At 46.7% G+C, this 16,799-nt stretch overlaps 1 protein-coding gene across 1 annotated transcript in view; it reads right to left on the bottom strand.

Annotated features, from left to right (window-relative positions):
• NUP133 (nucleoporin 133) overlaps nt 1–16,799 on the bottom strand; it is a 942,256-nt gene that overhangs the window by 595,471 nt on the left and 329,986 nt on the right. Inside the window, exon 11 of the mRNA XM_069234985.1 lies at nt 6,510–6,667. Within this exon, the coding sequence (XP_069091086.1) occupies nt 6,510–6,667 (158 nt within the window). The remainder of the gene's footprint in view (nt 1–6,509; nt 6,668–16,799) is intronic.

Below are 16,799 nucleotides of genomic sequence, written 5' to 3'. Positions count from 1 at the left end.
TTAATGAGCTAATGCCCATTTCCATACGTCTTGTGCTTTCGGTGATAGAACCTGCGATCTTGCACCTCCTAGTTTGTTGAGGTAGTGCATAGTGGTTGTGTTGTCCCTTCGTATCAACAACGATGCTGATCCCTGTGTCCTCGGTAAGACAGCTTGGAGAACAAGTGAGATCGCTCTGAGCTCCAAGAAATTAATATGCATTTTTGATTGCGACAGACGCCATTTGGCTTTTTTTTAAGAACCTGTAAATGGGCTCCTCAACCTTCTAGAGAAGCATCTGTTGTGATGACATTCTGAAACCAGATAGAGGAACATCAATTCAGATGAGATTGTCGCAGTTTATCCACCAAGATAGATCTATTATCATTGTTGGTGTGAGCTGGATGACACCATTGAATGAGTCTTCCACTTGGATTCCATTGTGCTTCCAGGTTCTCCTGGAAAGCTCTGGTTCTTAGACAAGGACAAGGCACTAGGAGAATTACATCACGTCGAGACGAGATATGAAAAGGTGAACTGAAATGGGCTTTCTTTATGAAAAATGTTGAGCCCGTGTCAGAGTTTCCTTTGTCTATGGACAAGAATGCTTTGTTTTGCAATGTATCTAGGGGTTGCTCCCAGAAAATGTATCCTCATTGAGGGAGAGAGAAAATACTTTTGATAGCTCACTGTGAGACCCAAGGATTGAAATGTCTGAAAGGATATTGTTGCAACTGTTGATGCTTTATGAAGAGACAGCTCTTTTATTAGCCACTCTTCAAGACACGGGAAAACCTGAAGGCTTTTTTGTTTTAAGTGGGCTGCCACTGGGGCAAGACATTTTTAGAAATCCGGGGAGAGGATCAGAGACTAAATGGCAGCACTCTGAATTGAGAAGGAGTGCCAGCTTCCATGAATTGGAGAAGTCTGCGATGCTTCCGATGAATACGAAAATAGGTATCCTGCAGATCTAGGATTGTGATGAAATGAGATGCGGGCGGCAATGCAGGCTTTGCTACAGGTCAAATCCACAAAGCAGCGGCGATGCAACGGTTCTGCTCGATGTTGCGCTGCTCAGCAGAGAAAATGCCTCAGTTCCGCTGGATCCACAGAGGCTGGCAAAGCACCTCAAGTCCACTTACAAATGTCCAGGACTAGGGGGCACCACTTGGCAGAGTACTCACAGATGCAGAGCTGAGGTGCAAGTGAAAGGTTGCTGGAATCTTATGTCCCTCAAGGCAGGAGGCCGGCCAACTAGCCCTTGGAGTCACTCTAGGGTCCTGGATACAGGAGACGTACTGCAGCAACGTTAAAGGGGGTTTCCCAAAACATCCTTTCTCCATGTTAATTGCCATAGGGATTTTTAACAGGAATTGTGGGCAAACCACTGGACGGATTTACACCAAATATGGCAGAAAGATAGCTCTTGGTCCAGAACGTGACCTTTTTGTGATTTGGTGTGAATCGTTCAGTCCAGATGTGTGTGTGTGTGTGTGTATATATATATATATATATATATATATATATATATATATATATATATATATATATATATATATATATATATATATATATAGACACAAAGGCTCAGTGAACCCACACGTTCTCGTGCTGAGATCTGATTGGCTGTCAACACTTCATCAAAAAAGTGTTGGCAGCCCTCTTGGGACTGTGTTTCAGCTGAGTCCCAGAAGAAAGGGGTTAAAATGTTTTTTTTTTTTTTTAAATGGGCCAGGGCAGGGACAGCCTGGCCCCTTAGCTCCAGTGCTGGGGTCCCAAAGGAACCACTCGTGCAAAGAGCATTTTTTTTTTTTTTTTTTTTTTTAATTTCCACAAATTCACGCCAGTCGTGAATCTGTGACAAAAAAATAAATACAAAAAGTATGGGCTCCACCCATGTTTTAATGAAAAACCCAACTGTCAGCAATCTTGTGTCAACCATGTGAGCGTGACATTGCAATGGCAGTGAGCCCCTCCACCAAAGAGGTATGAATAACCAAAGGGAATGACAAGCGTTTACAGGAATAAGCAGAAAACAGGACAATGTAGTAAAGTCAGCAATGTAAGAAGGAAAAGTGGACTCATAAATGAGCTATACACTTTGAGGGGGTGGCGTGGTGTGGCACTGGTCCAGGCTGGGGGAAATAGGTCCATGCTAGAGGGAGCTGCAGGATCTGGGGTGTGCGGTCCATGGTCATCCTCCCGGGCATGACACAATTCTTGGCATGCTGTTTACAGAACGCCAGGGCATCCGTTGTGTAGTCAAAGAAGCCGGCTCTACCATTCATATCCATTCACAGTCTGGCCGAATAATGCATAGCAAAAACCTAACTTGCAAAGGGCATTCTTGGAGTCCAAGAATTTACATCTTACCTACTGGACGGCCACTGTGAAGTCAGGGAACAAGGACATCACAGTTCCTGGTAATGGAGTGGGACCAGTTCCCAGGCAAGTCTGAGCTCCGTATCACGGTCCCTGTGATTAAGCAGCTGCGCAATTATGGGATGGGCTGGGGCCTCGGCACAGGCCGTGGGCCAAGAGAGTGGTGCACCCTCTCCACTACAAATGTAGAAGTAAAGTTATGGCACCCCAAAAATTCTGCAATGAGATTTTGAACAAATAGGTCCTGGGGTCCATTACAGGTAGATTCTTCAATGCCAGAGATGTGCAGTTTATTATGTCGACCCCTGGCTTCCAGGTTGTCATTCTTTATTGCAATCGTCTTGAGTCTACACTCCGATTTCTCAAGTCGCTTTTCCGTTCTAGTGGTGCCGTCCTCTAGTCCAGATATATGCTCCTCTGCGTTCTCCAGGCGTGTATGTTGCCGGTCCAAATGTTCTCCCATTCTGTCCAGTCTGTTGGTGAGGGTATCAAAACAGGCATCAATGGCGAGGAAGCCCACATGAAGCTCCACCGTTACTGCGTTCGCACCAACCAGCTACTCCGGTGCGGTACCTACCACTGGACCACCCTGCATGCTTGGCGCAGTTGCGCTCGAGTCTGTAGCTTTAGTTTTGTGAAATTACGTTTTTGCTGTTTTGTGTTGCCATGTACCATCTCTGCATTAGGCACTAATACCCTGCACCTCCATGAATGTGGTAAGATGGGGTGCAGTCACCTGGGGCAATGCAGCAGGATTCTAAGACCCCAATGGCCGTACAGGCAACACAGAATAGTCAAGTGAGTGGCAGCAGAGGGGTGCGGTCTCTCCCCAGTGTAGATTTGAGCAATCAGGGGGAGTAGCAAAAGGGTTGGTGAAGGTGAGTTCCAAGAGTGTGAGGGGAGGAGGGGGGGGGAGAGATGTGTTGGGGCCTATGGTTAGTGCAGAATATGTGGAGGTTGATGTCCTTTGAGGCTGGTATGCAGTGTCCCCAGTGAAGAAGAGCTGATATTGTGAAGTGCACCCTATGCTGAAGCATCTGTCCTGGACAGGGAGCTGGAGGATTTATCTTGATGTTGCTAACTGTGCACAGAAGGCACCCCTACACGTATGTGGGCCACTAATTTATGCGTGTGCCACGCTTCTGGGGGCCTGATATGAAACAGAAGCACCCTCCTACCATGCTTGTTTTGTAAGCAGCCCGCTCCAACACATGCGGGCAGCAGTAGCTTCTGCTGTCCAGATCAGCTGTAGTTTGAGTCCCAAGCCGCTACCTGAAGCAGGCAGGTCCAGCTCGGCTGCATGCAACAAAATGTCCACTGGCGCGTTGAGGCCGTTCACACTCCCAGCATGTGCCAGAAGGGAGGTAGGTTGGAGAGGGGGGGGGGGGGGGGGGGGGGGGGGGTCAGAGAAAGCTATGCATCGCTCGGCTTGCCCATGGGCCCTGCCACAGTGGGGCCTCCGAGGCGCACAAGCTGTGGCTGATACAGTCACACTGCAGTTGCGGTGCAATTGCATGTCCAAATTGCTTATTTGTTGCCTCTGCCTCACCCACGGAAATCAGTTGCACTCTCAACGCATCCTTGAGTCCACAATTCTGCGGTTTGAGTATTTTGGGGCCTCGCTGCCGGAGCTTCAACACCACGCGGACATTATGGTCACACACCCGCTTCCCAGTTGTGGATCCCAGCTTGCATAAGATTTGCATTTTTGATTCTAACAAGTTGCAAACAGATCTAGATTTGGCTTGCTCACATTTTGCATTCTAATTGTATTGTATGTTATGGAGAGAACTGGTTGATAATCTTCATGTAAGTAGACAAGGACATGCTACTGTTATTTCAGTCATTCTGACTAAGTCACAGAGTAGGTTATGTGGTTTAAAGCCCCCTACAATCATCTTGTGTCTTCCGTTTCAAGGATGTTTCTAGGGGAAGAGAGATTTGATACTGGTGCATGATTGGCTTTTCAGGTGGGTGCACTTACTCATAAACCAGGACTCTGCTGTATTCATAGGCCACAACATCACCACACACTGAAATGTGTGGTATACAAGTTTTCTAGAGAAGCTGCCACCTTCTCAGAAGGAAAAAGTGAAAGGCATTAAAAAAAAAAAAAAAAATATGCCTTCCTGAATGAAGACTTAAAAATTTGGAAGAAAACCAGAATCGGGTAGCGGAATTAATCAGGAACATGTGGAAGGAGCGAGGAAACAAGAGAAGGAACACAGCTATGCTGCTAGGCACCCTCCTACCAAACTGAAGCTTTCATATAGTAAAGGATCAAAAAAAGGAAATTACCTCAAACATCACACGACAGGAAACACAAAGGAGTGGGAAATCAGAAAGGAGTCAACAAAAAAAGCCATGATGGAAAAGCGAAACAAACAGGAAAGGAAAGCCTAAACTGAACTAGCTATCCAGCAGCTTCAAAAGGCAGTTGCAGATCATCAGGCATGTGTTTGCCATTTTGTAGCTGGAGGAACAAGGAGTAACAACTAAGTGATTGGGAGCATGAGAGAAGGCAACCGCAGATGACTGACACTCACAGCCCACAGCTGTGGGTTACAGCCTGTGTTTCCTGAGACCCTGTAACCATGAGGCTATGCAAGGTTGCGGTTCTCTGACACCCAAGCAGCTGTGGTACCATGGTCGTAACATTGGCTTAGACCTTAGAGTTGCCTGTGTTTCTCAACTACAAACTAATAATTGCCTACTTAAGACAGGTAAGTAAACAGATGGACACATTGCTACGATTAGTACTATCAGAGGCAAGTGAGTCAAAATATATAATGCATACTTTCATGCACATCACATATGGTCTGTGTACATATTTCTGCCTGCATTACTCTATCAACAAACTATTTAAAACCTTCTTTTGTTTCTGCCAGAATGAAGGCGTGTAGTATTTACACTTCTCCTGTTCTTTAAGTACCCATGATTTAGTGTCCCTTCTCAAATAAAACATATGAGTAAAGGGACAGCCGTTCGCTCCCCATGTCAATGTGGCAATCATTGAAGCACTGCTACAGCAGTCCAGACATCCTGTAGTGGTCAGTGAGACGCATGACAGGTAACGGACACTCAAATGTGCTAAAGACATCAGTGTACATAGCATGAGGGCTACAGGATTTTCCAGATCAGGGGTCTTCACAATTGTCTTGAATATCCAGCAAAGAGGATGCATACATAAGGGTTGGTGAAATCCTGGTGGTGTCCACACTGCTTTTAATGTATGACTGGCATTAACTCAGTAACTGTTCCATGACTGGGGATCAATTGAAGGTTGAAACATTTAAGCCAGGGTTTCATTTTTAATGAAGATAGGGGCCAAATGTTCGAACACAAGATCAAAAGAGAACTGACTGAGGGAACAAGGGCTGATTATGTCCTTCAGGTGTTATAGTAAGGTTTGATGAATTTTGTAACTGTTGAAAAAGATTATTTTTTCCAGTGGTAGACAGTGACAAAGGGTTCGGGCCTGCAGCCTCCATCTCTCCTCTTCCACAATAAATGAAATCTTACCAAGTGTACCCCATAAATTTGATACATGGTCTCTGACAGGAGGCCAGACTATAACGTCTCATTTTGGTGTGATAGAAAATAAATAATTCTCCAACATTTTAGTAGCAACAGAAAGCAAATTGGAAATCTAGAACATTTAGGAATGGATTCTAAAACAGGATCACCTATTTTACCAGGTAAACACTGCTGCATAAAATTAGACTTTCTTCAAAAAGCCCCCCCAAGACCATTTTAGCAAATAAGGGCAATGAAACAGCCCAATAGGAGAACTATCATGGCATTTGATGCTTTTTCTAAAGCGGTTGGCATAAAGGCAACATGTGTAAGATGATGTATAAGGAAGAAAAATGATAAAACAATGTTTTTACACCCAAGTTAAAACAATTCGTCTTCTAATATACAGTATTTATTTCTGATATGATGCAAGAATGAAATGTAGAACAATGGTCATCAACAGGAACAAATTACTGAAGGATGAGTTAGCTTAGAGTGATGAAAAATAAGAACAGACTACCACATCCATTAACGTGAATCCACGCATAGACAAGACATGCTAATATTTTATTTTTGCATGCATGGTGTGTACAACCCTTCCATCAACCATTTTGCAGCACATATTACTGTACCTCACTGCTAGGAACAGTGGCAGACGTAGTCAGGGACTCCTCAACATCTTCAGGAAGCATGGAGACACCCTCACGTGCAAAAATTGCTACTAGCCCACAGTTTCTGGTGAAGAATACAGGAAAACCAAAGCAGGGTCCTGCTCCTAAAATAGTGTCTCCTAGGGGACAAGATAATGCACAAAGATGAGATGGCAAACCTAATGATAATTACCAAACTGATTTACATTGCACGCTTTGCGATTTTTAAAGCACTAAAATATGTGATCTAATTAGAGAACAAGACTGTCTTACTTTCACAGCACAACATACATTATTTGGTCTACAGCATTAATTCAAGTCAATTCATAAACTACATAAGTGAATTTTAAAACAAACATGTGATTCCTAAACCCACACCATAATTTGAGCACAGCATGACTACCTGTAGTTCCTCCGAGATTAGCTCTAAAGATGCAAGTAATACTGCATTTGAGATCTCAACAATTACTTAAGTGTTCCTAGAAACAGCATGGCACTTATTAAGAGGAGTCAAGTGCTCTGCTGGGGGTCAGGAGACTAAAGCACTATAGGCGATGCAGTGATGTATCATGTGTTCATGTACAATTCCTTACAAACGTCTTTGGTGTCATGACATGAATGGGGAAGCCTTCAGTGTGGAAGTCCCAAAAGATGCCAATGAGATATAGAGCGTGATGGCAGTAGCAGAGAGCCACAGATATCCAAGTCATTTAAGGTGGAAGCAAGGTTCACGAGAGCAGTACATTAGTGCACCCAGGCCATTGGCTGAGAAGAATGCAGAGCTGCAATATAAGAAATTATTTAAACAAAACAAAAATAATATTAAGTAAATAGGCAAAGGTGATAGAAAAACTAAAATAAATGCAGAGATGGACACTATATTATGAAACTGGAGGACAACAGTATGGAGTATGAAGTGATATAAATGTAATTATAATATAATAAGGAAATACATGCAGCCCTAACATTATATCAATGTGATAGCATGAAATGACTCAACTTTTATACATACATACATACATACTTCTCCCCACTAGGATAAATTGATAAAAAGTGCCAAAAGCAGGCTAGGGATTATTCAGTTTAATTCAAGTGGAGATTTAAAAGGTGTCAGTTGCCAAAAGCAAGTCAAGTACCTAACTAAATCTGGATAAAATCAGCAAGTACGTCCCAGAAATGTGGTCACCACTTCTATGTAAGGTCTTTAATGTTCTAACATCTTCAAACAAATCATCAACAAACGTATGAATGTTTAATTTTTTTATACCATATTTTTATCTCATTTATAGGTATGGATGCGAACAAAACAACATACTGCACACAGCGCGTCACCACATAAATGAAACACCTACTTGGCCTATGATAATATTTAGAGCACAGTGTTACCCAAGAACTGCCATCCAAGCCTATAATAGGCCCACAGCTTTACCCAAATGTTGGCATGTTTACACCAACATCCATATCAGCATATATGGGCCCTTCTTGCTTCGCACACTACTCCATACCTGCACACCATTCGGCCAGGAAGGGGGAATCGAATGGAATTCCATTATTTGGCAATGTTTTATAGCAATCATTGTACCACCAGGGTGTGGCCGACTTGAGGGTCCCCCAGGTTGTCCAGAATCCCCAAAAAGGGCTAATCTCGGTGAGGGTGTGTTAGGACCACTCAGGATTCTTGACAAACATGTGAAGATCTTTAATCAGTACATTGCTATGAGAGAGAAACACCATGCCAAGTGGAAGAAGTCTCCCTTGTGTTCTGGTCAGCAGAAGCATGTAGGGGCAGGCAGTGTGTGGGCTCTCAACAAATGCAAAGGCATAAGATAGGTACGATGGAGGTAATTCATTCATTTGAATAGGGTAGAAATGTACTGAGATTACAAGGTTATGGAGGGGCCATGCACACATCCCTTCAGTCACTATCATCTACTCGACCCATTCAACCCTTCCACCACTCTCTTAGGTTTGACAAGAGGTTGTGGAGTGAATAACTAAAGATTTATAAACCTGGGATATCCCTCCCTGCCCCAGGGAGCACATGAGCACTTCTGCCTCCAAAAGGCTGTATTTTAGGAGCTTCTGAAAGGGAATCGCGACAGCTTGACAGGGTATGACGCAGTTGTAAGTATCAGTAGAACTGGGATTTATGAAGGTCAATTGCATGGGTGGGGGAGTTAATTCCGGTGTGCCAGCAGAGCTCAGGGAGTTTTGGCACTCCGCGTCGACTCTGCTAACCGTAGCGTGGCCGAGTTTACCAACAACATCCCTAAAAAGAGAAGAGTGGCAGATGAGAACAACGGAGTGCATAATGCAAATCCATCCTGAAAGAAGGGAGCAGCTTGCAAAGGCGAACGAAAAGGTAGGTCCTTGTGCAAAAGAAAACGTAAGCCTCCGACACTAACCAGCTGCTTCTGTAGGTTAGCAACAGCAAGCATACATCAGACTAAAGGGGCGTAGCTCTAGAGTGACAACAAACATGCAAGGTGGCATGAATATTCTGAGGCCATCGTGGACTAAAGTTTTACATATCCTGATGTAGGAGTTTCAAAATTTAGCACGCATAGTGGTGTGGGGTGGGGCTGGCTCTGCTGTTGGATATTGCAAACCTTCACTAGCTGCCTCAGCGCGATTAGAACTGCTTTTGTGAATTATTCAGTGGAATTTGCAAACATTTTAAGATCTAGCAACAAATCTATCACTTCAAGATGGCAACCACCCTACTTGAGTGACTTTACGAGCTTCAGGATATTTCTGCAGAATTTGAATCTAAGAGGAGGTAAATGAGTTTCCTGTATTTGGGGAAAAGTATGGGATTCGAAGAGCTGTGGCACATCAGAGGAGCCTAGTGAAAGGGAGCACAGTTTATCATCTCTCGCCTGGAGTACTGTGCCTGTTCGTCCTGCCCTTGTACCAAAATGTGTACCATGGCTTCAGACGTCAAGGATAGCGCGGCGTTCTCCCTCATCGAGAAGCAAAGCACCAGGTATGACACAGTAACTCAAGATTCCCAGAATCTTACAGTAGTACTGCGAGGAGTAGAATGTGTCCCTCAATACATTTGAAAAGTCCTGACCTTCAAAAACAGTCAGGGGAAAAAGGCGGGGAGTCAATTACTGCACCTGTGAATACAACTACCCAGGGATGGGATGCTTACCAGATATGATAAATACTAGCACCTCTCTGCGTTTGGTGTGGCTGCATAAAGCCCAGGGTGTACTTATGGCTGTGTGCTGCCTCTGACAAATGATGCAACAGGGTCCCCTGCTTCTCCGGTACACCAGGCGCCCAGGGACTTCTTGACACCCTTTGTAACAGCCTGACTTTTGGCATAGCAGATCTTAATGCAGAGCACAATCCATTGGGAGATGGTTCACTTCTGCAAGGCCTTCCCCTTTCTTTGCTGTGACATAGCCCACAAATAGTTGTTCAGCCACCCCGAACAGTCGTGTGTAATCAAGACAGAGCAACAGCACTCTTTTTGGGTCACAACAGTGGAGTCTCTACTCTTCCTTAGAGGGATGAGGCAAAGTGTAAAAGGTAGGCATGATGACAGACTAGCCTAAATGGAACGGGGAGAATACCTTCAGCAATAAGGATGCTCAAGTCCAAAGGACCAGTTTCTATTGCTAAAAGGTAATGTACGGAACATGACATGACAGTGCCTCCTGTTCACCAACCCTCTGGGAAGATGTAATTGCCACCAGAAAGGCCGTTGTGATGGTGAGGAGCCTAAGAGAGCGATTATGGAGCAGCTCAAAGGTAGTCCACATCAAAAAAGTAAGAACCAAATTAAGGTCTCATTAAGGGATAACAAAGGGAGCTGGAGCAAACATGCTGAAGACCTTTAAGGAACCTATTTATAATAGGGGACTTGAAAAAGATAGCCTGATCTGGTAGCTGCAGAAAAGCAGAGGTAGCAAAAAAAAAATTACTGTATAATTCTACGTGCCCAATGGAGAGTCCTGCTGGGCCAGGGAAAGGATAAACAAAAACTTCGGAAAGGGGTGCAGATAAAAAAGGTCAGTCTGTCTGTTCAGCATGCCACAAACGTGCTCCAAGGGACGGAGAATACCTTCTTCGTGGAGGGATGTCGAGCTGTCAAGATATCATGGCAGAGTTCGGGAATAAAGTCAAAAGTTGTCAATTGTAGCTGCTGAATCTACGCATGACAGCGGAGCGTTGACAAGTTCAGGTGGAAAATAGTCCCCTGCTGCTGTGACAGGAGATCCTACAGAAGGGGCAGCCTGATCGAAGGGCAAATAAACATGCTCAACAGCTTGGGATACTAGACTCTCCGAGTCCAGTTCAGAGCCACAAGGATGACTTGATTCTGGCCATTCCTGGTCTTCTAGAGAACTCTGGGAGAGTGGTGTTGCAGGGTAAGGTATACAGGAGGCTGGAGCTCCACGTGAGACGAAAAGCATCTCCAAGCGACAGCCAAGCTGGAAACTCCAGCGCACAGAACTGCTGACACTGCATGTTCTCGTCAGTGGCAAACAGATCTAGCCAAGGCTCTCTCACTGCGGAAAGTGATCTTGCACCACCTACAGTTGGAGACGCCACTTGTGATCCGCTAAACTGGAATGGCATGGCAAGCGGGAAAAAAAATGATGGCTTAAACCCAGATCTGTGACTGGGGGTGAATGTTTGATTTGTTCTGCATTCCGTCCATCATCTGTTTTTGCATTTGTCACCCCAAGTGGGAAGGGTATGCCCAGACGTGGGTCCTGTGCTTGCTATGCCACCAGATTCAAGCTAGCCTGGCTGATGAAGGGTGATACCCTGAAACCGGTCCCAGGATGCTGATTTCTGGTCCAGGGAAGACCTTGCCTGGCAGTTCGGGCTGGACTGTTCCAGTGGGGAGCAGGGTCAAGACTGATTTACATATGGCTGGGTCTAAACTGGAATGGCATGGCAAGCAAAAAAACTGATGGCATAAACCCAGATCTGTGACTGGGGGTGTATGTTTGATTTGTTCTGCATTCCGGCCATCATCTGTTGTTTTTGCACTTGTGATCCGCTAGGCATCTTCAGCTGAGTTAATCCGCTTTGGCTTTCATAGCACCCGCCAGATGTTGAACCACCAGTGAAATCCCCTGCCCTTCCAGCCAAGTCCAGAGATGCAGGGCCTCTTGACAGAGGGTCCATGACCCCTCCCCACCTGGTTTGTTGCAGTACCACATGGCAATTGGGTTGTCCGTGAACACCTGCAATAGCCTTCCATTAATGGAGGGCAGAAAGGCATTTAATACCAGTTGAATCGCTGGGAGCTCCAACAGGTTGATATGGAGTCCAGATTCCACCAAAGACCAAAGTCCTCTGATCTCTACCTCTCCCAGATGGCTGCCCCAGCCCAGGAGTGACGCATCTGTCACTACCATCAGAGAGGAGTCTGCCACTGAACCAATCGCAGTTTGTTAGCCACCAATGTATATCTTATGCATATCTTTTGCAGTGCTCTCCAAGAGCTAGACTATGTCGGAGCTAATTACCTGATGTGCTCCCATTGAAACTTCAGGTCCACCTGCAGACTCACATATACTATCAAGCGTCCTTCACCAGCAGGATGCAGGAGGTCATCACAATCAGACTGACCAAGAGGTCAAGCTGATACTCCAAGTCATTCTCACTGAATTTCAGAATAGAGGCTGCAAACATCTGTACAATAGCCTGAACTTCCTGGACCCACCGCTTGGTAGGATAAGCTCAAAACTGCAGTGTCCAGAACAGCTCCGATGAAAGGCAGCATCTAAGAAGGGATCAGGGTGACTAGGACCAGTTGATCGTGAACCCCAGCAAGTACAGGAGGTTTGCCGTAGTATGGAAATGGGAGGGACTACAGCCTTTTGTCAAGACAGGGGAAGACTGGAATCCCTGAACCCTGCAGCTGTAACCAGAGCCATAACCTTGGTGAATATGAGGGGCGCTGGTAAGGCCAAAAAGGAGCACCGCCATGAATCGCAGGTAATGTCTGTGGGCCGGCAAGGCAGGAATGAGGAAATAAGCATCTTGCAAGACCAACTCTACCATCCAGTCACCCGCATCCAGGGCAGTCCAGGCTTGAGCGAGCCTCAGCATTCTGATTTTCTCCTTTTTCAGGCAGAATTTGAGAGGATGCAAGCCTAGGATAAGACAAAGGCCTCTGCCCTCTTTGGGCACCATAATGTAGATGGAATAACAACCACAATCTAATTCTGATGCTGGCACCCTTGACCAAGAGAGCCTGCATTTTCTGGCAGAGTAATTAGATGTGGTCCTTTGGCAGCCTTTTGCAAGTAGGTGGCATGGGTGGAGTGGTAGTCACTAAAGGGAGGGTAAAGCACCTTTGGACACAGTGATAAATCCAGCAGTCGGATGTTATCCACTTCCAGTGGTACAGGTGATGGCGTATACTGCCTCCCACTGGGTGCCCGGTATTATTTGAGTCAAATTAAAGGGGCTTGGAGGCTGCAGCTGCCGGGGAGGGCGGTGGACTGGCCCGAACTCTAGCTACCCGACACACGAGGCCTGTGGGTGTCGCATCCTCAGCTACGCAAAGACTGGGAAGATTGCTGGCCATGGGGACTGAGCATATGGAGACACAATTGGCAATCCCTTCCATAGCCACATAAGGAGCAGAAGGCAGACAGTGGTTGCCGAAGGGCCATGGAAAGGCCCAAGGGCTTGCCCATTGCCCAGACTGTCCATAAAGTGCTCCAGTACCATATCCGCTTCATTTCCGAAGAGACAGAAGCAATCAAAAGGCATGTCCATGAGTGGGGCCTGGACATCCCCAGAAAAGCGTCATCCTCTGCCAGGTGTGGCACCATAAGGCCACCCACCAGGAAACCGCTCTCCCAAGGGAGTTGGTCATATCCAGCCCACAACATATGGTGAACATAGCTGCGTCACTCCAGTCAGTAATAGCTTGAGAGAATATGGCTCGGGCCTCCTCTGAGACTATAGGCAGCACCTGCGCAATCTTCTTCCCAATGGTATCGAGCCTCTTGAATTTCCTGTCCGAAGCAGTGGAAGGCAATGCTCCAGGATTTAATTTGGAAGTGGAGGCTAGGGCCTTCAAGCTCTCTGGAAAGGGGTGTGCTGTGGGGAAACTGGGGTCCCCTGGGGTGGGCCATTTGCAGCAAGCAGTCTACCTATTTACAGGAGCTCCTGTGCAGGCCTTGGACCAGGCCCCAAAGAAAGACGTTCATGAGGGTGTTGGTGAACAGGAGAATCGGTTCAGATGTGGTGACTCATGGCTGAAGCACTTCAGTCAAGACATTTGTTTTAACGGCCACAGTGGGTATTTGAAGGTCCAGGACCAAAGTCGCCCTTCTCAGCACCATATCGAATGAGGCTCCTTTCTTGATAGCCTCAGCAGGAGGAGAAACCAAGCCAGTACCTGGGAGGTGTCCAGTCCACTGGCATCCGCTAGATCCTCACACCATGATTCCTTAGTGACATTTAGGGGCTGGTATCCATCAGGATCCAGTGGCCCCTCCCAAACATTCCCCAGCCCTAATCCAAAGGAAAAGGGCTCAGGCTCTGGCTGGAGTCTGCGTTGGGCGATGCCCATCCTGCTTTTGTCAGCAATGAGTATGGGGACTGTCGCCAGTGGGCACCGGGTACAGCAACAATGGAGCTGGTACTGGGGAAGGTCGAGGTGGCTCAATTGGCAATGGCTTAGATTAAGACTTGGACCCAAGGGGCTCCATTAGCGCCAGGGGTGAACCCACCAGCAGAAGACCAGTAGGGGCCCCTCCTAAGCTAGAGGGGCCCGAAGACACTCCAGTAGGGGCAAGCCAATGGAATGAGGTGCATTGTCTCATAAAATTCACAAAGTTGGACAAGAATCGCTCCAGCTCCTAGGAACTAGAGAAGCGGCAGAGACGGCCCAGTAGTAGGCTCAACCGCAGAGCCAGGCCTCGAATGCTGATGCTCCCTTGTCTGTTCCATGACTTAGAAGAACAAGAAGGTATTCAACTTCACCCGTCCTTCAGTCTGTGGGACTTACCTGAACGCCCAAGAGACTTTGACAACGCGCAATTGAAGTGGCTCCCCAATGAATCCTGAAAACCTTCCTCTTGAGACCCTTGCAGTGTAGCATGTCGAGCAGCAAGAAGCTTGAGGGACTGCTCCCTCAAGGCCTAGAGGTGCAGGATGCGACAACTGATGCAGATCTTGGCATCATAGTCGCACTAGAGGCACCCGAGGCAGACGGGCTGTGATCTGTCAACTACATCTGCTTGTGACAGGCACCACAAGGCTTTAAACTAGCCTTCCTTGCAGACATCCCCGCCACACCAGGAGACAAAGTCTAAAAAAAGCAACACAAGAGTTGAAAAAAGCTCAGTCAAAAAGCTAAGACTGAGAATAGCTCTGCGCTGACTGGCACTTAAAGAAAACAATTGATGTCAGGATGCTGCACTGGCACCTATATAAACACCACGCACGTCTTTTAGGATGGGCAACACTGATGACACAACATGGAGCCAAATGACACCACCTACCGGCACTGCTCACAATTAATTTCCAGATGCAGCCTGATGCCTGAGGATCATTCTAAGGAATCTGCGGCTAGAAAACCCTATCAGATATCATCTTATTCGAGCGAGGATCACAGTCCAGTGCTTAGCCATGAGAACATGGGAGCTTCTTCCCAGTCAATACGTTTTTGAAGAGTGATAGTCCAATGTGCGCCAGACTGGCTTGTACTGTGATAGGTGAACAGTTTAGGCTGATAAAGTTGTAGGAAAGTACCATCTTTCTTGGCATGTTACCCCTATTTTTACTTGTAGGTCAGTATGTTTTTGCCGGTCTCACTCGGATCCTGCTGGTCAGCAGCCCAGTGCTCATAGTTTGTGGCCTAATGTGTGTGTTGTGAATAGTGCTTAACTGCGTCACTGAGGCTCTGCTAACAAGAACCTCAGTGCTTATGCTCTCTCTGCTTTTACATCTGTCACTATAGGCTAGTGACTTAATTTACCAATTTCAATTGGCACACTGGACCCCTCCCCCCTTATAAGTCCCTAGTACATGGCACCTAGGTACCCAGGGCATTGGGGTTCCAGGAGATCCTTATGGGCTGCAGCATTTATGTTGCCTCCCCACAAGGAGCTCAGACAAACCTTTTCGCAGGACTGCCACTGCAGCCTGCGTGAAATAGTGCACACACTATTTAACAACCATTTTCACTGCACTTAAGTAACTTCTAAGTCACCTATTTGTCTAACCTTCATTTAATGAAGGTTAGGTGCAAAGTTATGAAGCATGAGAGCACCCTTGCACTAGCAAAAGTGCCCACACACAGTTCAGGGCCAATTCCCGGGACTTTGTGAGTGCGGGGACACAATTATACACAATGGTAACTCCGAATATGGCCATGTAAGGTGTCTGAGATCATGGAATTGTCCCCCCCATTCCAAATGTGGTATTGGGGAGCCAATTCCACGCATTCTGGGGGCTCCACCATGGATCCCCAGTACTGCCAACCAGCTCTGAGGCTTGCACTGCAGCTACACCTGCTGCCACCTCACAGACCGGGTTCTGCCCTCCGGGGGTCTGAGCAGCTCAGTCCCAGGAAGAGAGAACAAAGCATTTCCTTTGGGAGCAGGGTGTTACACCCTCTCCCTTTGGAAACAGGTGTTACAGGCTGGGGAGTGGTAGCCTACCCCAGCCTCTGGAAATGCTTTGAAGGGCACAGATGGTGCCCTCCTTGCATGAGCCAGTCTACACCATTTCAGGGACCCCCAGTCCCTGCTCTGGCGTGAAACTGGACAAAGGAAATCCATCATCACCCCAGAGCTCCTCCAGTGTGTCCCAGACTTTAGCCATCTTGTTTTCCAAGGTGTGGTGACACTCTGGAGGCCTCTGAGTGGCCAGTACCAGCCGGTGACATCAGAGCACCCTCCTGATAGGTCCATACCTGATAAGATGGCCAATCCCCCTCTCAGGGCTATTTAGGGTTTCTCCTGTGGGTTTCTCTTCAGATCCTACTTGCAAGTTTCCAGCAGGAATCCTCTGCAACTACTACTTCATCCTCTGACCTCGGATCGACCGCAGACTGCTCCAGGAACCGCTGTAACAGCAACAAAGTATCCAGAAGGGCTACTTTTCCTCTGCAACTTCAGCTCCAGCCAGCAACTGCAACAGTTTCCATAGTGTGCATGCTCTGGGGACTCCCTGTCTTTACCCTGCACTAGAATGACCGAAGAAATCTCCTGTGGAATGATGGAGTCACTCCCCTGCTCCTGCAGACACCTTCTAAGATGACGACCGGTTCTCTTGGAC

This window comes from Pleurodeles waltl, chromosome 5, assembly GCF_031143425.1.
Source record: "Pleurodeles waltl isolate 20211129_DDA chromosome 5, aPleWal1.hap1.20221129, whole genome shotgun sequence".
Lineage (NCBI taxonomy): Eukaryota > Metazoa > Chordata > Amphibia > Caudata > Salamandridae > Pleurodeles > Pleurodeles waltl.
Note: the sequence above shows the minus strand (reverse complement) of the source record. Positions and strands in the feature narration are given on the sequence as shown.